Source organism: Equus asinus, chromosome 14 (assembly GCF_041296235.1).
Source record: "Equus asinus isolate D_3611 breed Donkey chromosome 14, EquAss-T2T_v2, whole genome shotgun sequence".
Taxonomy (NCBI): Eukaryota; Metazoa; Chordata; class Mammalia; order Perissodactyla; family Equidae; genus Equus; species Equus asinus.
The window spans coordinates 36,983,498-37,007,805 of NC_091803.1; the positions used below are offsets into that span (position 1 = coordinate 36,983,498).

Genomic DNA, 24,308 nt, shown 5'->3' on the forward strand with positions numbered 1-24,308 from the left:
TGGGCCTTTGTGACTGAAAACCCCAGCCAATCCCAGAACTCCCTAAGAAGGGAAAGAAAATACTCTGGGGCGTTTCTGTTGGTTGTCATTCCCCCCAGATCGTAGTATTTATTGAGTACTTGCTATGTGCCAGACTCTGCTCGAGACACTGGGAATAGAGGGAAGAAAACAGACAAGGGCTCTGTATCTTTAGGGCTGACATTCTGGTGAGAGGGATGCACAAACGAGAAATCAGGGTAAGGGGACAGAGGACAATGTCAAGGGACTGGCTTGTATAGTGAGAGAAGGCCTGGCATTTAAACAGGTTATAGTGAAGGGAGGGAATGAGCCTTGCAAATGTCTGAGAGAAGAGCTTTCTGGGCAGTAGGAACAGCAAGTGCAAAGGTCCTGAGGCAGGAATACGCCTAGCTCGAGGTTCCTCAGCCTCGGCACTGTCGACATTTGGGCTGGATAATTCTTCCTTGGGGGACTGTCCTGTGTGTTGCAGGATATTTAACAGGACGTTCAGTATCTACCCACCGGAGTCAGGCAGCAACCCACCCTAGTCGTGACAACCAAAAATATCTCTAGACATTGTCAAATGACACTGAGGGGGCACAGCCACGGGTGGGGCCCTACCCAGGGACTCATCCCCATGCTGTGTCGCCAGGATAAACCTCACGGTGCCCCAGGGCTGTCTGCTGGCCGTGGTGGGTCCCGTGGGGGCAGGGAAGTCCTCCCTGCTCTCTGCCCTCCTCGGGGAACTGTCAAAGCTGGAGGGGTCTGTGAGCATCAAGGTGAGACCGCACCCCCTGCCTGTCTGCTACCATGCCCCCCCCCCGACTCCCTTTCCAGCCAAGCTCCTCTCCCTTCACCCTCCCCTCCTTCCACCACCACCAAAAGCCCAATTCCCCCGCCTCCTCCAGAATCGCTCCCACCTCCGTCCTCGTGGGCCTCCCAATGGCCAGAGCGACCGACCTATGTTTTAGGGTCCCGTGGCTTACGTGCCCCAGGAGGCCTGGGTCCAGAACACGTCCGTGGTGGAGACCGTGTGCTTCAGGCAGGAGCTGGACCCGCCGTGGCTGGAGAGAGTCCTGGAGGCCTGCGCACTGTGGCCGGATGTGGGCAGCTTCCCTGCAGGGCTCCACACCCAAATTGGGGAGCAGGTGAGCCTTGGGGGGCCTTCTTGGGACAGGGAGGCATTGCAGTGGGGGGCCATTTGCTTCCCTGACCTGTGTGGGAGGGACAAAGGGGAGACAGGGTGACAGGGACATGGGGGAGAAAAAGGGCCCAGCTTAGGGCCAAGCACACAGTCGGTGCCTCATAGTTGTTAATGAGTGAATGGTTGAAAATAGACACAAAGGCGGAGACGTGGCAGAGAATGGTGGGCTCTCTAACAACTCGGGGTGAGGGGACCTGGGATCCTGTGCTGCCCTGCCCTGCCTTTCTGGGTGACATTGGTCAAATGGCTTCCCCTCTCTGGGCCTCGCCAAAGGGTTAGAGCAGAGATGCCCAATAAACAGGATGTATGCGTCTGGAGCTACAGATCGGGCAGGGTCGGCAAACTGCGACCCGCAGGTCAAACCCGGCCCACCCTCTGTTTTTGTAAATAAAGCTTTATCGGGACACAGCCGTGCCGAGTCATTTACAGGTGGCCCACGGCTGCTTTTGCACCAGGGCAGAGATGAGCAGTTATGACGGAGACCGCGGGGCCCTGCAAAGCTTAAGATAGTTCCTCTTTGGCCCTTTACAGAAAAAGGTGGCTGACCCCTGGATTAGGGCATCAAGTAGAAATGCAGGGGTCAAAGTTCAGGAAATGGGGGAGGTTTCGGGAGAGGAGAGGGCCCAGGAAAGGGAGGTGCCCCCTCAGGGGCTGAGCCAGCCTCTGGGGCGGAGGGCGCGGCTTCGTGGAGGCCGAGGGAAAGGTGTTTCACAAGGAAGGGGGCGGCCGCTGCCCTCGCCGTCTGTCCAGCCGTGTCACATCCTAGACCAAACATGTGCTCCCCTGGAACCCCCTCCGCCCGCCGCCTGCCCGGTCCCCGTGATGGATGCTCCATCCTTCCGGAGCTCAGATCCAAATGCTGGGTGTGGTCCTTGATTCCTGTTCTTACACCCACATCTAATCTATCAGCAAATCCTCTTGGGTCCCTCTTCGAGGCAGACCAGAATGTTCTGGTCCCATCAGCCACCAACTGCCCCCTAAATGGCCATAGCAGCCCCTGGCCGCCCTCCTTACCCCTGAGAGGCTCATCCCAGCGCAGCAGCTACAAGGATTCCGTTCAAACACAGGTCTGACCACGTCTTTCCTCTGCTCCAAATCTTCCAGGGTCTTCCCGTTTCCCTCAGAGTCAAAGCCGAAACCCTGACCATCACTGACAAGGCCCCCCACGATCAGGCCCCAGTTACCTCTCTGAGCCCATCTCCCATCACGCTCCCCCTTTCCTGCTTCACTCCAGCCGCGTAGATTTCCGCCATGTTCCTTGAACGCCCAAGCACGCTCCCACCACAGGGCCTTTGCACCTGCTGTTCTCTCTGCGTGTCAGGCTCTTTCTCGGGAGTCCACAAGGTGCACCTCTCACTTGTGTCAGGTCTCAACTCAAATGTCACCTTAGTGGAGTGGCCTTCCTTGCCCGCCTTTGCCAGCACAGCTACCCTGCTCCCTCAGCATACCCTCCACCCTTCCCCTGCCTTATTCTTCATAGCACCTTCCACTGGGCAATGTATTTCCCTTGTTTGCTGATTGATGACCCCCTCCCCATGTTAGAGTGAAAGATCCACAAGAGCAGGGACTGGGTTTTGTTCATGGCTCTGTCCCCGGAGCCTGGAACACTGCTGGTAGATAGTAGCCATGCGGTGAATAGGAGTGGAATGAGTGAATGAATTAATGCATGAAAATAAGGACTGAAAACCTCCCACTGGATCAGTTAACAGAGGAATGACTGGTGTCCTTGAGGAAGGCTGTTGGTGGGGAAATGGGAACAGAAGCCAAACTCTGGTGGAGGGACCAGGGAGTGGGAGGCAGAGAGAGTGGACGTGGGGTATGCAGACGCCTCCTCCAGGCAGCCTGCCTGGAAGGGAGCAGGGCGAGGCTGGGGGATGTTGGTTGGAGAGCACGTGTTGACAGCTGGGATGTGGCCCCAGGGCACAGGCGCAGTGAGCTGTACCTCATGCTGAGGGGCAGACGTGGCCCCCGTCGCACCGGCTTCACCCAGCAGCCGTAGACTCGGGTCCCTGTCCCTCTCTCGTGGCCACAGGGCATGCATCTCTCTGGAGGCCAGAAGCAGCGGCTGAGCCTGGCCCGGGCCGTGTACCGGAAGGCTGCTGTGTACCTGCTGGATGACCCCCTGGCGGCCCTGGATGCCCACGTGGGCCAGCACGTCTTTGACCAGGTCATCGGGCCCAGTGGGCTGCTCCAGGGGACGGTGCGTTTGGGAAAATGTGTCAGAGAGCACAAGGCAGAGACCAAGAAAGGCCTCTGGTCCAGTCCTAACCCAAGGCCATCTCACCCCACCCTCCGAGAGTCCGGTTTTCCCCTTTGTAATGGTCAGCTTTGCTGTGACAATGCTACATAACAAAAGACCCCCAAACCTCACTGGCTCACAACAGCAGTTACTTCTTGCTCACAAATCTGTGGTTAAATGACCAGCTCTGCCTCCTGTGATCGGCCAGCTTCAGGTGACCTCCGTGTCTTCTGGTTTCGAGACACAGGTTGAAGGCTCCCCTCTATAACTCTCTGGGGACATGCTGTTTTCAGGAAATGCAAGAAGGGGAGCTGTCCCCGCTCAGAGCCCAGAGACCCTGCCCGCCCCTCCCCCCATTCTGGAAGACCGGTCAAGCACACAAGTGTGACTTCCACCCCTTCCTGCCCAGACACGCATCCTCGTGACCCACGCGCTCCACGTCCTGCCCGAGGCCGACTGGATCGTGGTGCTGGAAGAGGGCGCCATTGCAGAGATGGGTTCCTACCAGGAGCTTCTGCGCAGAAAGGGGGCCCTGGTGTGCCTTCTGGATCGAGCCAGACACCCAGGAGCTGGAGGAGAAGGAGGTACTGACTGGACTTTGCTGGGTCTCTGTGCCTGCCTCTGCCATCCACGGAGAGAAGGCTCCAAGGGTCCCAGTGGCATGAGTGGAGTGCTCCGGCTACACTCCCTGCAGGCCCAGGCCTGGAGGCGGCCGGCTCTCCCAAGAGGCCACCATCTCCTTCATAGGAGCCAGTGGCACCAACCACAAGCCAGGGGCTGTGCTAAGAGCTTTGATGAACATACACTGTTTCCTTTGATCTTCACAACACCCCATGAGACACATATGATTATTGCTGCCATTTTACAGATGAGCAAACTGAGGCAACAGAGTTAAATAATTTGCCCGAGGTCATAAGATTAGAACTTGGGTGCATTCAGTTCCAGAGTCTCTGCTCCTAACTACTAAGAGACTGAGCGAGATGGCCATTTGGTGCCTAGAGGCCAGGAGGCCCCGACACACCAGCGAGGGCCGCTGAGCATCCAGAGAAGGCAGTGCCCCCTGAAAGAAGGACAGTATCCTGGAAGCGGAGTTGCCGTTCCCAGCTGATCCACATGCATGATAAAGATCAGCCCGTGCACCTCTCGAACATTCACTCACTTAATCATCACAGTGACCTCCTGAGGTCACTACTGTAATTACCCCCATTTTACAGAGGAGGCACCGAGGCCCAGAAGTCAGGGAACTGGCCCGAGGTGACGTGGCTTATGAGTGGCGCCGAGGCCCAGAAGTCAGGGAACTGGCCCGAGGTGACGTGGCTTATGAGCGGCACCGCTGGGGTTTGAACCTCAGCCACGGGGCCCCAGAGCACTTGGGTTTTCATCACCAGCCTGTACACGGCCCCTCTGTGACAAAGCAAGGACTCACGGCCGGGTGCCCCTTGTCCCTTCTGAAAACGTCTGTCGAGCGCTGGCCCTCCCTGCCGAAAACCCTAAGTGTTGATTCACTGGGGAGGCCACCCTGGAGCTTGGAGATGGAACCACCCAGCCTGGGGGGTGGTCAGGGGGCAGGTCCTTCCTCGGGGAGAGGACATTCGAGGTGGGGTGGGAGTTAGCCAGAAAGAACATTCTGGGTACAGTGAACTGCTCATGCTAGGCTGTCGGGGGAACCTGGAACATCTTGATTTTGTACGGTGTTTACTGATGTTTTCCAGCCCCAAGTTCATAGCAGATACTCGATTATATTTGCTGAATGAATGAATGAATGAATGAGTGAGTGAATGAACGAATGAATAATGTTCCTGGAAGAACCCAGGGAGGATTGGGAGAGGTTGCGGGAGGCAGATCAGAGGAAGGGGATGTTCAGATGAGTTAAGGCCTTCCAGCCGGTGGGTGGCAAAGCCAGCAAACGGACCCCGAGGTACTGACCCCCGTTGTGACGAGACACCCTCGACTTTGCAGAAACAGAGCCTGTGAGCGGTGGTGAGCATCCCAGAGGCTCCCCTGGAGGCAGGAGGCCTGTGGGTGGACCAGAGAGGTGAGTTCGCCGTGGTGCTGAGCACAGGGAGGGCCCAGGCTGAGGCTGCAGCAGGGCTACTGGTCACCTGCATCTCAGGCAGGCAGGGGGCAGCCGAAACTGTTACGCATTCAGTACCTGCCAGATACCCACCAGGGGACTCAGCTGTGGGAAATTCACCAGCAACTATTTGGCAGTCAAATGGCCAAATTGGTTAAGCCCCCAGATGTCCTGTTCACAGAATGACCAGTTTGCCCTCAAATGTGATGAGTGCCTTAATGTTTGTCAGATGGTCTCATTGCTCAGTGAGGCAGGGCTGGGTCCCAAGAAAAGTCCTTGCCGTACTTGTTAATGACCATGCCTGGCCCTGTCATTCACGCTTGGACAGGCTTGCCATGCACGGGGCTTGAGTCTACACACATGGCGCCACTTGGGGCTGCTGAGAGCACGTGGTGGGGGGCGTCACCCGGAGGAGGCCCCCTGTCCCCTTCTCTCCAGCCCCCTCCAGCCAGGCCACAGCTGGACTCACTGTGGGGCTGTCCGCGGTAGAGGGACCCGGCCACACGGTGCTCTCCCTTGTTTCGGAACGTGACCTTGTAAAACAGAAAACAACAGACCACTGGGCACCAGGCAGCATGCACCTAAGTGCCAGCTGTTGGGAGAGAGCAGGGGGACGTCGAGGGGTGTCGGTCCCTGGGGGGAAGATGAGGTTGGACACAGCCCCTCCCCGTCCCAGCTAGCCACCCAGAGCACTCCTGGGCCACCCACTGCGCTGTCCCACTTGTCCTCACAGCACACAAGAACCCTAAGTAAGATCAGATAGACAGATATGGAGATAGAGAGAGAGATAGATGGAAATGGATGGATAGATAGATAGATAGAAAGATGATGGATGGATAGATTGATAGATGATTGGTTGACAGATGATGGATATATAGATGATAGAGAGACAGATATAGATAGATGAATATATGGATAGATGATAGATAAATGTAGATAGATAGATTCAGATAGATGACAGGATGATAAATGATGGATGGATAAATGATAGGTTGGTTGGTAGATAGATAGATACAGATAGATAAATGATTGATGGAAGGATAGATGACAGATTGGTTGGTAGATAGATGAGAGATTGACGGATGGATAGATAAGTGATTTGATTGATAGATGATAAAGAGATAGAGAAAAAGAGATAGATGAATGAATATATAGATAGGTGATAGATTGATAACTGATGGATGGATAGATGATAGATAGACAGACACACATAGATTATCCCCATTTTACAGCTGAGGAAACTGAGGCACAGAGAGGGTAAGTCAGCTGCCCCTGATTGCACGGTTAGCAGATGGCAGTTCACATTTAGGGTTAAGTCGGCCCACTCAGCCACAGAGGAAAGGAACATTCCAGAAGTCTTCAATGTCTGAACTGTGCAAAATTAACATCCTGCCAAGCTGGACTAACAAACGTGAGGGTAAACAGCAGGGGCAAAATGATCACAGTAAAGCTTAGGCCAAAATGAAAACCAAGTTGCACAGTTGGGTGAATCAGCTCATTTCGTGAAATGGCTTTGGAAGGACAGGAGTGCTCGACTCTGAGATAACAGACAGCGTCTAGCTGGGCGCCACCGAGGGAGGGGGTGGGCCCCGCACCTACTGGGCGCTCAGTATGTTAGTTGAATGAATGAACAAATGAATGAGTGGAGAATGTACCCCAGAGCTCAGTGGCTCCCAGTGGCCATGAGGCTTGGGCACACATACCCCATGGAAGGAGACACTGATTTGTCCTCATTTGACCTCTAAATGACAGGTCCAGGAAGTTAGTCCCTGAGAAGGACAGCACCAGCTCAGAGGCCCAGACGTGGGTTCCCCCAGATACCCCTGAGGGGACAGGACGGCCAACAGGAGAGGACAGCGTGCGGTATGGCAGGGTAACCGCCAGATGCTCCCTCCCCTCCACACCCACTGCCATTGCCATTCCCGGGGGCTCAAGACCTCCCACCAGATACAGCACTGGGGCGGGGGAGACTCACCTTTATTGAACACCTACTATGTGCCAAGTCAGGTGCTAGACGATTCATGTTTCTTAATGCTCACAACCACCCTAAAATTAGATGGGGATAGCGTCATCTTAGAGATGAAGAAACTGAGGTCCTCAAGAGTTCAGAGACTTGTCTGTGTTCCCACAGCTAACCAGTGACCAACCTGGGACTCAAATCTAGGTCAGTCCGAATCTGAAGCTTGTACTGTTTCTTTTCTTCTATGCTACTGTGTCCACCCATCCACCCACCCTTCCACCCACCTACCAACTCATTCATTCATCCACCCACCCACTTTTCCACCCACCCTGTCCATCCTGCTCACCCATCCGCCTACCTACCTATGCACCCACCCATCCATCTACTCACCCATCTATTTACTCATCCATCAACCCACCCATCCATCCACCCACCCATCTATTTACTCATCCATCCACCCTTCCATCCATCTTTTCACTCACCTATCCGCCCACCCTCCTACAGATCCACTTATTTATTCATCTATCTATCCATTCATTCCTCCATTCGCCCAACCACCCATCATCCCACGCAACTTTCCACCCACTCCGCCACCCAGCAAATATTCACAGAGCCCCCATTATGTGCCAGGCAAAGTCTCTGCCCCCGTGGAGGTTGCATGCTAGTGGGGAGAGACAGGCAGCACACAATTAGGCTAATAAGCAAAGTAATATCAGATAATGATAAATGCTATAAAGGAAATAAAGAAGGGCAATGAGATGGAGACCAACCGAGGGTTGGGGGCCTGCTTGCATAGGATGCTCCAGGGGTGGCATTGGACCTGAGCCCTGAAGGATGTGAAGGAACCAGCTGTGGAGAGAGCAGGGGGAAGCACATTCTGGGCAGAGGGAACAGCAGGTGCAATGGTTCTGAGGTGGAAGGGAGTTTAGGGTGCCAGAGAAAAGAAAGAAATCCCACAAGGCTGGCAGATAGTGAGTAGGGGGTAGGCTGGGAGGTGGACTAGAAGTCTGGAATTTCTTCCAAGAGCAAGAGAAAGCCATGGCAGGGCAGCGCCAGCAAGGTGGGGTCAGGTCGATGTTTTCAGAAGTTCCCTCTGGCTGCAGCTGTGTGGAGAACTTCAGATTAGTAGGAGCCGGATTTTAAGCAAGTGGCTTAACCTCTCTGTGCCTCAGTTTCCTTATCTGTCAGATGGGCATTATCGTGAGGGTAGAGACATATGCCTGTCCCGTAGTAGGTGTTCAATAAATCACTCCAAAGCATGAAAGTGCCACAGCCATGAAGGCTCCTGGGCGTCCTGGGGGTCCCCCAGAGGAAGGGGGTCCTGAGGTTAGCTGGGGCCAGTAGGGGGGATGGTGCCCCAGGTGGGAGGGGCTGAGAGGACCTGTGAGGTCTGCCTGGTGGTTCCGTCTTCCCCGTTGGCGGGTTTGGGGAGCCTCACCTGGCCCTCCCCCACCCCCGGGCCCTCTCTGCCTGCCTGCATCTCCCCTGTGTGTGCTCCAGGTGAAGGCCGCCATGTACCTGACCTACCTCCGGGCCGTGGGCACCCCACTCTGCCTCTACGCGCTTTTCCTCTTCCTCTGCCAGCAAGTGGCCTCCTTCTGCCGCGGCTACTGGCTGAGCCTGTGGGCGGACGACCCCACGGTGGACGGGCGGCAGACGCAGACGGCCCTGCGGGGCTGGGTCTTCGGGCTGCTGGGCTGTCTCCAAGGTACCCTCGCCCGCCCGCCTCAGCCTCCTTCCTTCCCGCTCCCATCTCTGGCTCACCCCGTCCTCCCAGAACATCTGTGCAAGCATCATGGGTCCAAGCACGGACTGGCATCCTTAAGGTGGGGCCGAGGGGAGTGGGGAACACAGCACGTCCCTCCTTCTCTGGAACCTGTGAGTCTCTCCCAGCCTCATCGGCAAAGGCAGAATCTTGGCCCCCAGGTCTTGGGGCAGCCTGAGCCCTTAGGTGGGGACAGACAGGGCGGGTCAGTGGACTCGGACCCTCCCCCCACGCAGAGGCAGCTCCAGGGCCTGACCGCCGGTGACTGCCAGCATCCCCACCCCAGTGTCCCACGCTGCTGCCACTCCCCCACCCCAAACGTCCAGGCGAGCTGGACCTCTGCCCCCACGTCGCCACCAGCATCACCTCACAGCTTTTAGTCCTTTTTTAAAAAACATTCATTTTTTTAGAGTTGTTTTAGTTCGCAGCAAAATTGAGCAGAGAGTAAAGAGATTTCCCATTGCCCCTCCATCCCCACACATGCACAGCCTCCGGCATTATCAACGTCCCCCCACCAGAGTGGGACATTTGTTACGACTGATGGACCCGCACTGATGCGTCCTAGCCACCTAAAGCCCACGGTTTACATCAGGCTTCACTCTTGGTGTCGGACAGCCTGTGGGTTTGGACCAATGGATGATGACATGTATCCACCACTATAGATCATCCAGAATACTTTCACTGCCCTAAACGTCCGCTGTGTTCCATCTGGTCATCCTCCCTCCCCTCGGACCCCCGGAAGCCACTGGTCATTGTCTTGTGTCCACGTTTTGTCTTTTCCAGAATGTCATAGTTGGCATCTTACAGTCTGGAGCCTTTTCAGACTGGCATCTTTCACTTACTAACATGCATTTAAGGTTCCTGCGTGTCTTCTCATGGCTTCCTTGCTCATTTCTTTCGAGCACTGAATAATATCTCAATGCCTGGAGGTACCACAGCTTATTTTCCCCATTCACCTACTGCAGGTCATCTTGGTTGCCTCCAGGTTTGCCGTTATGAATAAACCTGCTATAAACACGTGTGGACAGGGTTTTGTGTAGACATAAGTTTTCAGCTCCTTTGGATAAATACCAAGGGGTGCAATCGCTGGATCGTATGGTAAGAATGTGTGTTTCGTTTTGTAAGACACCACCACACTGTCTTACAGCGTGGCTGTACCATGTTGCATTCCCGCCAGCAATGAATGAACATTCCTGTTGCTCCATGTCCTCACCGGCATTTGGTGTTGTCAGTGTTCTGGATTTTGGCCGTTCTAATAGTTGTGTAGTGGTATCTCACGGTTGTTTTAATTTGCATTTCCCTGATGACATGTTATGTGGAGCATCTTTTCCTGTGCGTTTTTTTTACATCTCTGTATCTTCGTCTGTTAAAGCCTTTGACCCATTTTTCAATTGGGTTGTCTATTTTCTTATTGTTGAGTTTAAGAGTTCTTTGTATATTTTGGATCACAGTCCTTTATCAGATGATATCAAAGTCTTGCAAATATGTCTCCCCAGTCTGTGGCTTGTCTTCTCATTCTCTTGACAGCGTCTTTCACCGAGCAAAAGTTTTTTATTTTAATGAAGTCCGTCTTATCAATTATTTCTTTTACGCCTCGTGTTCTTGCTGTTGCATCTGAAAAGTCATCGCCGTATCCAAGGTCATCTGGGTTTTCTCCTGCGTCATCTTCTGGGAGTTTTATAGTCGTAGGTTTTACGTTTATGTCTGTGATCCATTTTGGTTTAGTTATAAGGTCTGTTTCTAGATTTTTTTTTTTTTTTTTTTTTTTTTTTGCGTGTGGACGTCCAGTTGTTCCAGCGCCATTGGTTGAAGAGACTCTCTTTGCTCTGTTATTTTGCCTTTGCTCCTTTGTCAAAGATCAGCTGACTATATTGATGACTATTTCTGGGCTCTCCATTCTGTTCCATCCATCTATCTGTCTGTTCTTTCACAAATCCCACTGTCTTGATTCCTGTAGCTTTATAGTAAGCCTTGAATTTAGGTAGTGCCGTTCCTCCGACTTTGTTCTTCTCCTTCTATATTGAGTTGGCTATTCTGGGTCTGTATAAACTTTACAATCAGTTTGTCAGTGTCCAAAAAATAACTTGCCGCGATTTTGATTGGGATTGCAGTGAATCTGTTGATCAAGTGGGAAAGAACTGACATCTTGACAACACTGTGTCTTCCTGTCTATGAACATGGAATATCTCTCCATCTAGTTCTTTGATTTCATTCATCAGAATTTTGTCGTTCTCCTCATATAGATCTTGTCCTTATTTTGTTAGATTTATACCTAAGGATTTCATTTTTGAGGGGTGCTAATGTGAATGGTATTATGTTTTTTAATTTCAAATTCCACTTGTTCATTGCTGATATATCGGAAAGCGATTGATGTTTGCATGTTAACCTTGCATCCTAAAACCTTGCAATAATTGCTTATTAGTTTCAGGAGTTTTTTTGTCAGTTATTTCTGATTTTCTACATAGACAGTCATGTGATGTGCAAACAAATGCAGTTTCATTTCTCCCTTTCCGCTCTGTATACCTTTTATTTCCTTTTCTTATTTTTATTGCATTAGCTACGACTTTCAGTAGGATGTTGAAAAGAAGTGAGGGGACATCCTTGCGTTGTTCCTGAGCTTAGTGGGAGAGCATCATTCTCACCATTAAGTTAGCCATGGGTTTTATGTAGATGTTCTTCGCTAAGCTGAGGAAATTCTCCTCTATTCCTAGTTTACTGAAAGTTTTTTTTTTTATCATGAATGGGTATTGGATCATGTCAAATGCTTTTCCTGCATACGATCATGTGATTTTTCTTCTTTAGCTAGTCGATGTGATGGGTTACATTAATTGATGTTCAAATATTGAACCAGCCTTGCATACCTGTGATAAATCCCATTTGCTCATAGTGTATAATTCTTTTTATACATTGTTGGATTTAATTCGCTAATATTTTGTGGAGGACTTTTGCATCTATGTTCAAGAGAGAGATTGGTCTGGAGTTTTCTTTTCTTGTGATGTTTTGCCTGGTTTTGCTATCAGGGTGATGCTGGCCTCACAGAGTGGGTTAGGAATTATTCCCTCTGCTCCTGACCTCTGAGAGAGATTGTAGAGAATTGGTATAATTTCTCCTTCAATGTTTGGTAGAATTCTCCAGTAAACTTTCTGTTTTGGGAGGTTATTAATTGTTGATTCAATTTCTTTAATATTTATGGACCCATTCGGATTATCTGTGTTGTTTTGTGTGAGTTTGTGTAGATTGTGTCTTTCAAGGAGTCAGTTCATTTCTCCTAGGGCATCACATTTGTGGTCATAGAGTAATTCCTAGTATTGCTTTATCATCCCTTTAATATCCATATGATCTGTAGTGATGTCCCCCCTTTTATTTCTGATATTAGTAGTTTGTGTCCCCCCTCTTTTTTTCCTAGTTAGCCTGGCTAAAGGTTTATCAGTTTTATTGATCTTTTCAAAGAACCAGTTTTTGTTTTCATTGATTTTCTGTTTTTCAATTTCATTTATTTTTACTCTAATTGTTATTGTTTCTTTTCTTCTGCTTTTTTGGATTTATTTGCTCTTCTGTTTCTGTTTTCCTTAGGTGGAAGCTTAGATGATTGACTTTAGATCTTTCTTTTTTTCTAATGTATGCATTCAATGATATACATTTTCCTCTAAGCCCTGCTTTGACGGCTTTCCATAAATTTTGATAAGTTGTGTTTTTATTTTCATTTAGTTCAAACTGTTTTTAAATTTATCTTGAGATTTCTTCTTTGACCCATGAGTTACTTAGAAACATGTTATTTAATCTTCAAGTATTTTGGGGATTTTCCAGCTATCTTTCTAGTTCAATTCCATTGTGGTCTGAGAACAGACATTTTATGGTTTCTACTTTTTTAAATTTGTTAAGGTATGATTTATGGCCCAGAATGTGGTCTGCCTTGGTGAATGTCCCATGTGAGTTTGAAAAGAATTTATATTCTGCTGCTGTTGTTGGATGAAGTTGTCTATTGATGTCCGTTATATCCAGTCGATTGATGGCGTTGTGTTAAACTATGTCCTTACTGCTTTTCTGTAATGTCCCTCCTTATCCCTGACAATTTTTCTTACTGTGAAGGCTGCTCTATCTGAAATTAACATAGCTACTAACTACATAGCTATAGCATGCTAAGTATATAACTATATGGCTCAAACTAGTTTAAGCAACAACCGAATTTATTAGCTTATGAGACTGGAATCCATTGGTAACTGGCTTCAGGTATGGCTGGATCCAGGGGTCCAATGTGGCTGTCAGAATGGCTTCATTTTCTCCCTCTGTGATAGCTTCCTATCCAGGCAGGCTTCTCCCCCAGTGGTTAGATGGTATCCCACAGCTCCAGCTTGACCACCTCAAAAAACCGAGCATGTCTTTTCCAAAAGTTCTAGCAAAGTCCTAGGTCTCTCTCATTGGCCCAACTTGGGTCACGTGTTCATCCCTGAACCAGTCGCAGTGGTTTGGACTGGCCAGGGATGAAATTTGCCCCACCCGGAGCCAGGTAGTGAAGTTAGCCCTATTCCAAGCACCTAGGTCGGCATGGGGAGGAAGGAGGTATCTTAGTTTCCGAGGGCTGCCATAAAACAGATTACCACAAACCGGGTAGCTGGAGAGAAATTTATTCTTCCACAGTTCTGAAGCCAGAAGTCCGAAATCAGGGTGTCAGCAGGAAGGGTTCCTCCTGAGGGCCTCTCTCCTGGCTTCTTGTGCTGGCTGGGGGTCCTCAGCATCCTTGGCTTGTGGTGCATCATGCCAGTCTCTGCCTCCATCTTCACATCACCTCCTTCTCTGTATCTCTGTGTGTCTTCTCCTCTGATAAAGACTCAAGTCATTGGATCTAGGACCCACCCTGAATCCAAGATGATCTTGTCTCAAGATCTTTAACTAATAACGTCTGCAAAGACACCATTTTCAAATAAGGTCACGTTCTGAGATCCTAGGTGGACGTGAACTGGGGAGGGGACGCTCCAGGGTGATGCCATCAAGGGATAGTCAGGGTGGCCAGATCATAAGAGGGCACCACAGGGCGGTGGTGGGGACCTGCCCAAGACCCCACAGGAGGCTCCCCAGCCCTCACGCTCTGACCCTCTCTCTCTGCCCAGCCATCGGGCTGTTTGCCTCCATGGCCACAGTGCTCCTGGGGGGCATCCGGGCATCCAGGCTGCTCTTCCAGAGGCTCCTGTGGGACGTGGCACGGTCACCCATCGGCTTCTTTGAGCAGACACCCGTGGGGAACCTGCTGGCCCGCTTCTCCAAGGAGACAGACATGGTGGATGTGGACATCCCAGACAAATTCCGGTCCTTGCTGGTTTACGCCTTCGGACTCCTGGAGGTCAGCCTGGTGGTGACGGTAGCGACCCCGGCGGCTGTTCTGGTCCTCCTGCCCCTGCTGCTCCTCTACGCCGGGTTTCAGGTACGGAGAGGTTGGGGCGGCTCCTGGGGCCAGCGGAGGTCACCTCAGCCGGTCCCCCGTCTCTGGGCAGGACAGTATAAGAGGCGGAGACACCACAGTCTAGCACCTGTGCTCATCTCTGTGTCGCCAATGTTCACATCCAAGTTCTTAATATCTGACATTTTATCCTGCGCCTGCGGAAAGCAGCTTCCTCGTCATTCTCCAATTATCTGGAAGCCAAGAAGGCAGTGCAAACTCTCAAAGACTGTTATGTTAGGCTAGACTCTTTCTGTCGCCAGAGCCAGGGACCAGCTTAAATGAGCTGAAACAAAAGAACAGAGTTTCACGGCCTGCGCTCCCAGGGTGCAGTGGGCCAGCTGTCACCGGGCCCTGATCACTCGCTCCATCTCTTCACTCAGGGGTTCTCGGAGTGTGGTCCCCAACCAGCAGCATCAGCATCACTGGGGGCTAGTTAGAAATGCACATTCTCAGGGCCCCGCCCAAGACCTGCTAACTCAGACACTATGGAGGGGGGCCCAGAAATCTGGGTTTTATCGAACCCTCCAGGTAACTCTGATGCATGCTGTTTGAGGAGCACTGGCTCAGCTTGGCTTGGCCTAATTTTGCACACACTCTCTTTCCAGGGGGCCCTCACGGCATCGCACCTTAGCAACCCCCACACAAAGAAAGCTTGCTTGCAGCTCAGCATTCGTATATCAGTCCCAGGGAAGATGCTGATGGGCCCTTGATGAGCCTTGCGTTCACCCCTGAGCTAATTACTGTGACCAGAGGAATCGCTTACTCTGATTGGCGGGGCTGTATGGTGCCACCACCCCCACGGTCAGGTCCCATGATTGACAGCACCCCCCTGCCCCTGCTCCCGGAAATCAGAAGTAGAAAAAACATGGTGGTCAGACAAAAACCATGGCCCCCGCTGGCCCCCACCACCAGCCCAGGTCTTCTCTCTGTCCTCTTGACTTGGGGGAGGGACTGCTCCACCGAAAGCCTGGGAGTCAGGCAGAAGTGGGTTTGAATCCAGGCCCTGCCGCTTGGTGTCTGCAGAGGCCTGGACCAGCGGCTTCATCCCTCTGAGCCTCAGGTGTCCTGTCAACCGCGACAGACACTAAGGTCCACCTCACAATTACTCAGATCCTATTTGTCAACAGCGTGGCACACAGCCCGGGCGTTCACAAACATGAGTTCCTCTCTGGCTGCCAGTACACACAGTCTGCAACCTCAAACCAAATAGCAACACATGTTATCTGTGCATCACTGTGTTCCCAGCACCTGGCATGGACCCTCGTGTGAAATGAACAGACTTGACTTGGCCAACGGCCGTCCTTGCCCCTGAGGGTTTTGTTCCCGCAGTGACTGGCCATAAGTGAAACAGGCAGCCTTAGAGCTGGGAATGAGAACTTCACACTTCACTAGTGGTTTCTCGATCCTGACAGTCCATTAGAGTCAGGCTCTTTAAAAATACCAAGGTCCAAATGACACCACCAAGGATTCGGGTTCAATAGTTGTAGGGTGGGGGCATTGGAGGTTTTTGAAGCATCCCAGGTGATTTTAAAAAGAACCATGGAATTCTGATTCTGCAAGGAAGTTGGAGCGCAGAGAGGGGAAGCAACTGGCCTGAGGTCACACAGCAAGCTGGGAATAGAGCCTGATCCATGACCCTGTACTTGCGGCTCCCTGTGCTCCTCAAACCACCTCTCTGTGTCTGTGCCTTCTCCCTCCCCATCTGTCCCACCCCAGAGCCTGTACGTGGCCACCTCGTGCCAGCTCAGACGCCTGGAGACGACCAGGCACGCATTCGTGTGTTCCCACGTGGCCGAGACGTTCCAGGGCAGCGCGGTGGTCAGGGCCTTCCGGGCCCAGGGCCCCTTTGTGGCTCAGAACGACGCACACGTGGATGAGACCCAGAGGGTCAGTTTCCCGCAGCTGGTGGCGGACAGGTAGGAAGGGGGCAGAGAAGAGCCTGTAACGCATCTGTGTCCCCAGAGAGTGAGCCCTAAGGACATACTGTGTGGCCAGAGAGGTCAAATGGCCTGGCCAAGGTCACACAGCAAGTCAGGCATGAAACTGAGGCTAGATCCCACAGGTGCGTTTGGCTCACACCGTGCGCAGGTGGAAACTGGCCTGAGGGCTCCCCAACCGCAGGTGGGCAGGAGGCACAGATGTCAGCAAAAGGGACGCAGCCTCTGTTGCCAGGCCACTGGGCCCGCCTCTGTTGCCTTGGTGACAAGCAGCTACATAAGCATCCTCAGCCTGCAGTACTAAGCGAGAACAAGAACATAAGCTCTGAGCTCAGATAGACATGGGTTCAAAGACCAGTTCTGCAAGTCTGCGGCTGGGCGATCTTAGGCAAGTTACCTAACCTCTCTGAACCTCATCAGCCAAACTGGGATTGTGCTCATGGAGCGGCTGTAAGGATTGAATAGATACACTCATAGCTATTACTGTAACGTGCTTACTACAGGCCCAGCACAGTTCTGAGCACTCTACATGAATGAATTTATTTAATCCTATTAACAATCCCACAGGCAGAGACTGTTTTTAGACGATGAATCTTAGGCACAGAGAGATTTAGGAACCTGCCCAAGGCCACACAGCAAATACACGGTGGAGTCAGGATTTGAGTCCAGGCAGCCTGGTTCCAGTGTATGGAGAGGCTCCATGTACACAATAGGTACTCCACAAATGTGAATACTTTTCTCCATCTGCCCAGGTCCCTGGCCAGCTGGGGCTGTCAGGGCAGTGTCTCAATTCTATATGCCTTCTGGATGACCCGCTCTGCCCCTTCCTGGGGTCCTGGCCTGGGGAGGAGGGGCCTTCTGAACATTTAGAAAGCAGCTACTGGGCCCGGCCCGGTGGCATGGTGGTTAAGTTCATGTGCTCCACTTTGGTGGCCTGGGGTTCCTGGGCGAGGACCTACATACCGCTCATCAGGCCACGCTGTGGCGGCATCCCACACAGAAAACAAAGATGTTAGCTCAGCGACACTCTTCCTCAAGCAAAAAGAGGAAGATTGGCAACAGATGTTAGTGCAGGGCCAATCTTCCTCACCAAAAAAAAAAAAAAAAAAGAAAATAGCTACTACATGCAAGGCTCAGTGATGTCCATGCTCTCTATGGTGCATGTCATTAATCCTCTCAACCATCATGAGCCAGGTGTGACTTCATTCTACAGATGGGTAAGCTGGCATTCAGAGAAGAAAGGGACTCTCCCCAGGTCAGCCGTCCAGGAAGTGGCAGACCCTGGTCGGGGCGGGTCTGAGTTTGTAATTCACTTGTTAGTTGGTTCACTGAAAAGCACGGCCTGTTGGAAAGGGTCTGTGCTTTCTGGAGTCAGTCAGGCAGAGGTGGCTTCAGATCACTGTTTGTCACGTGGATGGACCTAGGCAAGGACCTACCCCTTCTGAGCCTGTGTCCTCATCCGCCAGGCGGGGACAACACCACCCGCATTGTTGGGGTTGTCAGGAGGACTAGATGTCATGGGTAGTACAGCCTAAAGCTCCCTGAAGACAGGCATTTTTATCTGTTTGCTTCCTGGCTGTGTCCCCAGCACCTCCAACATGCGAGACACACAGTAGGTGCTTCATGTATGTTGAATGAATGAATGAATGCATGGTGGAGTGGGAATTCCATAAGAGGGGCGTGCATTCATCCATCCGTCCCGTATATATATGTTGAGCACCTCCTATGTGCTGGGTGCTGGAGACAGAGTCGTGAACGAGACAAAGTCGCCGCCCTCAGGAAGCTCACGATCTACCGATGGAGCCTGCTAGTCAGTGACTGATGAAATGGTTTAGTTATCGACAGGGAGAGCTGCCGTGAAGGAAGTTCTCAGGGATGCGTTAGAGAGGAAGGAGGAGCAGTCTGGGAAGGCTCTCTGAGGAGGTGAGGTTTAAGCTGACTTGTGCATGAAGATGAGATGTTGGCTGTGTGAAGATGGAGGTCGGGTTCAGGCAGGGAGAACACAAGGAGACATGGCCTGGCATCTCCCAGGGACAGAGAGGTCGCAGCGCAGCAAAGCTTTGCTTGAGCATCTCGCATGTCCCGGGCCCTGAGCTGCGACCAGTGAGGCAGGACAGCGCCAATCTCCCCCACCCACTGTTGGGTGGGGCCTGAGGGTGGAGGAGACCATCGCCAGGTCCCCCGTGGGTACTGAAGCCGGCACGTTGGCCAGTCCTTGTGCCCAGAGAAGTGGGTCCCGCGGATGATGCCCCTCGCCGACCCCGCTGTTACCTGCCTCCCCTCACAGGTGGCTCGCTGCCAACATGGAGCTCCTGGGCAACGGGCTCGTGTTTGCAGCCGCCACGTGCGCTGTGCTGAGCAAGGGCCATCTCAGCGCCGGCCTCGTGGGCTTCTCTGTCTCCACCGCCCTCCAGGTACTCCCGACACCCCAACTGGGCTCTGGGGCGCGGGCAGGATGGAGGCCTACAGACCCCTGCCAGTGGGACCTGCAAGGACTCGAGTCCAAACGACCAGTGTGGCTCCCCAAGAGCCGAGGCTGGACCCGGGCCGGAGTCCTCCCTCTCGGAGCCTCCGCGTGCCCATCCGAAAATCAGGGCAGTAATCCCGTCCCTCCGGACGCTGGAAAGACTAGCGAGATGAAGCGCACAGAGGACCTTTCCAGCACTATGTTAGCTTTTTGTTAACTATGGATAACGATGTTTAATGTCAGGTCATGACATCTATAGAGAAAAAAGTATGTAAGTAGCAGTCACGAGGAAGGAGGCGTTGTCATCAGAGCTTCACGAATATTAACTCGTAATCCCGCCCACAACCCCATCAGGGGTGCTATGACTGTCCCCGTTTTACGGCCCAGGCAGCTAAGCTTGAGGATGATTAATGCCGGGTGGGAGGATAGTGCGTGATGGGGAAGGCCTCTCCGAGGACGGGCTCGTGAGCTGCGGCCTGAAGCAAGTGAGGGAGGCAAGGAGGGGAAACCGGGAGCTCTTCCGGTGTGTTGGAGGAACAGGAAGGTGGCGTGGCTGGAGATTGTGGGCGAGGGCGAGAGTGGAGGGAAATGAGGTGGGGAGACTGGAGGAGGCAGGGCACGTGGGTCCTGGCGAGGAGGCTGGTGATGCTCCAGGTGTGATGCGCAGTCGCTGGAGACCCAGCCCCTTGGGAAAGCGCTCGGATGGAAGTCAGCTGGCCTGGGTCCTGCTGGGTGTTTGGGAGGGCCACACCCCCCTCTCTGGTCCTGCCTTCCGGCCCCTGCCTAAGGGCACTGATGCAAGCCTGTGGGGTGGTCTTGCTGAAGCAGCCGGAGGTGTCTTCTCCCCCCCAGGTGACCCAGACGCTGCAGTGGGCTGTTCGAAGCTGGACAGACCTGGAGAACAGCATCGTGTCGGTGGAGCGCATGAAGGACTACGTCCGGACGCCCAAGGAGGTGATGGGTGGGAGATGAGGGCGGTGGACCCAGGTCGACATCTGCTGCGGACTTTGGAGCCCCCACCACTGTCGGCAGGAGTCACAGGCGGGAGGCAGTCAGGATTAAGAACATGGGGTCTGGAGCCAGGTCAAATCCTGGTTCCTTGGCTTCCTAGCTTGGGCAAAGCAGGTCACTCTCTGAGTGACAGGCAACCATGAGTCACAGTAATGCAATGGCAACGTAATAGTAACATGATAGCAACATTACCGAAACATGACAGCAACATTACAGAAACATGACAGCAGCATCACAGGGACAGAAGAGCAACATAGCAGAACGTAACAGCGCTGGGCCTCCTGGGAGGGCCATATGAGAGCCGCCATAAGGGACTTCGTACCACCGTCTGGCACGCAGTAACTCTCAAAACGTGTCCACTGCTCTTATTAGCCCCACTTCACAGATGGGGAAACCAAGGCTCAAGGGCGTGGGGTGACCTGTTCAAGGTCACAGGAATAGCGAATGGCCGCATTGGTCTCCCCACTGCACCGTCGTCCCCTCTTCCCCAAGACAAAGCAGAGTGTCTGCTCCTACTAGAGGAAGAGAGGATATTATTTGACAATTAACAGTGGCTCATAATAATAATAGATATATAATTATTAATCTGAATGCAATATAAATTGTTATATATTAATAAAAAATAATAGATGTCAAGAGTAGCCAGCACCATCATTATTTTCACAATACTGGATATTATTTGTTTTTAGCCTTGCTATGTTCTGTGCCCTCTCTCATTTAATCCCATAACAACCCCAGAAAAATAGCAGGAAATATGCCCATTTTACAGAAGAGGAAACTGAGGCTCAGAGAGGGGCGGCTCCTTTGTGAGGAGCCCGGGAGGAAGGCACCTGTGACCCAGTGTCCCCTCCCGCCCCAGGCCCCCTGGAGGCTGCCGTCCTGCACCGCCCGGCCACCCTGGCCTCACGGCGGACAGATCGAGTTCTGGAACTTTGGGCTGAGACATCGACCTGAGCTCCCGCTGGCCGTGCGGGGCGTGTCCTTCAAGATCCACGCGGGAGAGAAGGTGAGTGGCTCACCCACGACGTCTTCCTCTTGGAGGCCAGGCCACAGGGGGGCCGGAGAGACATCACGTCCGCACCAGGCTGGGCATCACCCCAGGGTCCAGGCCCTGAGCCCCAGCTGCCTCCTCCACATCCCCGCCTCAGGTGCCCCAGTCTTCAAACCCACCACACCCTAAACTGAACTTGGCATCTTCCCCAAACCTGCTCCATCTTCGTGAAACCCACCTGCCCAGCCACCTCGGTGTCCCAGCTGAGAGGGCACCTCCCCGACTTCCTTCCTTCTCCTTTCTCTAGCATTAGTTGAACACCTACTGTGTACCAGGCAGAGTGCTAAGTGCTCCACAGCCATCATCCAGTGTGCGTGGGCTCAGTTCCTCACTCTGCCATGAGTGACCTTGGGCTTGAGCCAACTCATGCCTTGGGCTCAGTTTTCCCAGCTGTAAAATGGGACTAATAATGCCAGCCTCCTAGAGGTGTTGTGAAGTTTAACTGAGTTAATACATAAAGTGCCTGGAACACTGCCTGGCACAGAGCAGGCGCGGCAGAAATGTTTACCAATGCTTTCGTTCGTTATCATTTGCATTTTTACTCTGATGACAACCCTAGGAGGTAGGTGCCGGGTTTAGCCTTTACAGTTTCACAGATGCCTGGGTCGGGCCTTTTCGTTGAGTCCTTCCTCTCCCTCCCCACCCAGTGACACTTCCTGCCTGCCCTCCCCTAGGCTGCTCCAGGCCCCCGCCTGAGCCCCCAGCCTCCCGCGTCACCACCTCCCATCTGTTCTCCTGTGATCATTATTTAAGCATGTCATTCCCCTGCTCGAGACCGTCCACCTGCTCCCAGCCAATGCCCTGCCCAGCTCTCCACTTCACTTGTCGCCCGGCCAGGGCTAGCCAACATCGTGGGGCAGCTGCCTCTGGGCCAGGGGGCCACATGGTCTCCCCTCAGGGACCGTACAGGCTGGCACTTGGTGTGGTTTACCTGGAATCTCCCCCCTCCCCGAACTCCTACTCATCCTTCAAGATTCCACTCAAGTATCCCCTCCTCCATGAAGCCTTCTTGGATTACCCCATCAGCCCCCCCCCCCCATCCCAGGCAGCAAGAACAGTACCTCCTTGCTCACCTCCATTGCTACAGGTCTGGAGGTTGATTACAGAGTGCTGCTCCTCACACTGGGTTAAAATTCAGTTTACTTAGTTGCAGTATTCCCAAGACCAGACGAGTGAGCCCTGGGGAACAGGGGCTTTTTAAATTCTGTATTCCTGGTGCGTAAAAGAGTGCCTGTCATACGCCCCCCACCACGTGTCAGACATTGAGAATGCAACAGTAAAGACTGGGGAAGGATGGGCATGGATAAAAAGATGGGCAGATGGATGGAAGGATGAGGGAGGGGTGGAAGGATAGGAGTGTGATTGGGAGAATGGGTGGAAGGAAGGATGGGGGCAGATGGAAGGATGGGGGTACGAATGGAAGGAAGGATGAGGGATGATGGGGTTGTGGCTGGAAGGATGGGGGAGGATGAAGGATGGAGGAACAGAAGGAAGGATAGAGGAATCGATGGAAAGATGGGAGAGATGCATCAGGATGAGGAGAAGACAGAGCAGAACATACAGACAGAAGGTTGGATGGATACACGGAAAGATGAACAGGTGGAAGGATGGATGCTCAAAGGATGATGGATGGACGGATGGTTCTTGGGTGCAGGGGAAACATCTCACAAGTTGATGCCTAGGAACCCTCTAGGCTGTGGCCGGCCTGCCTTCTTCTGGCCTGGCCTGGTCAGAATGGCCCTGCCCTCTTCTCCCCTGGCAGGTGGGCATCGTTGGCAGGACAGGGGCTGGAAAGTCCTCCCTGGCTGGGGGCCTGCTGCGGCTGGTGGAGGCAGCTGAGGGCGGGATCTGGATCGACGGGGTCCCCATCACCTGCGTGGGGCTGCACACACTGCGGTCCAAGATCACCATCATACCCCAGGTGAGGCCAGGGGGACCCCGGGGGGGGGTGGGGCAGAGGTGGGAGGCGTGGCTGAGCCCGGCTCTGACCCACTGCCCCTCCCGGCCAGGACCCCATCCTGTTCCCCGGCTCTCTGCGGATGAACCTCGACATGCTGCACGAGCACACAGACGAAGCCATCTGGGCCACCTTGGAGACGGTGCAGCTCCGAGCCTTGGTGGCCAGCCTGCCCGGCCAGCTGCAGTACGAGTGTGCGGACCAAGGCGACGACCTGAGGTAGGGTCGCCCCAGCACAGCCAGGACCTGGGGGTGCTCTGGGGAGAGGCGAGTGTGGCCAAGGCTCCCCCCAGGGTCGTCTGCCTCCCCCATAGGATTATCGACCCCATTCTATTCATAATCCCATCTGAGTCCCGTACCTTATCAGCAATTTCAAACTCCAGCACAGTCTCTGAATACCAAGTTTCTTTTTCCTAAATTCGGTTCCTAAATTTATTTGGTGGCAAAACCCAACCTCAACTGACACGAGGATACTTACAGTCTTTCTTTATCCCCCTCAGTATTTATTTTGCTACAAAAATATTGTGTTTGATATTGGGCACTAACCCCCTTCCATCCATCTCTCATGCTTTCTTCCACTCCATCCTATCCATCCCCTCTTCCTTCCACCCATCCCTCATCCTTCCTTCCAGCCAGCCCCCAACCCCAGCCATCCATCCCTCATCCTTCCTTCCATCCATCTGCCCATCTTTTTATCCAACCGCATGCTCCCTGGAGGTGTCAAGTAGCATATGATGTATGCTTTTTAAAGAAATTTGTAATTGTGATAAAATACACATAAAAATCAGTGTCTTAACCATTCGTAAGTGTACAGTTCAGGAGCACTAAGTACATTCCCATTGTTGTGCAACCAATTCCCAAACTTTTTCATCTTGCAGAACTGAGACTCTGCCCCATTAAAACAACACTTCTCTGCTTCCCCTCCCCCCAGCCCCTGGGTACCACAATTCTACTTGCTGTTTCTCTGAGTTTGACGACTCTAGGTATTTCATGTAAATGGAATCACACAGTGTTTGTCCTTTTGTGACTGGCTTCTTTCACTTAGCAAAATGTCCTCAAGGTTCATCACGCTGTAGCAGGTGTCCAAATTCCCTCCCTTTTTAAGGCTGAATAACATTCCACGGTACGGATGGACCACACTTTCCCCATCCATTGATGGACACTTGGGTTATTTCTACCCTTTGGCTGCTGTGAATAGTGCTGCTGTGA

At 52.7% G+C, this 24,308-nt stretch overlaps 1 protein-coding gene across 2 annotated transcripts in view; it reads left to right on the plus strand.

Moving 5' to 3' along the window:
- The window catches only part of ABCC6 (ATP binding cassette subfamily C member 6), a 54,644-nt gene that overhangs the window by 28,165 nt on the left and 2,171 nt on the right, over window positions 1–24,308 (plus strand). Inside the window, exons 16-29 of one of the 2 annotated variants that reach the window (XM_014837610.3) lie at window positions 650–776; window positions 969–1,145; window positions 3,234–3,401; window positions 3,850–4,024; window positions 5,400–5,475; window positions 7,267–7,387; window positions 8,975–9,182; window positions 14,348–14,658; window positions 16,393–16,592; window positions 18,901–19,027; window positions 19,933–20,034; window positions 20,951–21,097; window positions 22,905–23,063; window positions 23,152–23,318. In XM_014837610.3, coding sequence (XP_014693096.3) covers window positions 650–776; window positions 969–1,145; window positions 3,234–3,401; window positions 3,850–4,024; window positions 5,400–5,475; window positions 7,267–7,387; window positions 8,975–9,182; window positions 14,348–14,658; window positions 16,393–16,592; window positions 18,901–19,027; window positions 19,933–20,034; window positions 20,951–21,097; window positions 22,905–23,063; window positions 23,152–23,318 — 2,265 coding nt within the window. The remainder of the gene's footprint in view (window positions 1–649; window positions 777–968; window positions 1,146–3,233; window positions 3,402–3,849; window positions 4,025–5,399; window positions 5,476–7,266; window positions 7,388–8,974; window positions 9,183–14,347; window positions 14,659–16,392; window positions 16,593–18,900; window positions 19,028–19,932; window positions 20,035–20,950; window positions 21,098–22,904; window positions 23,064–23,151; window positions 23,319–24,308) is intronic. The other variant, XM_070484869.1, reaches the window with a different exon arrangement.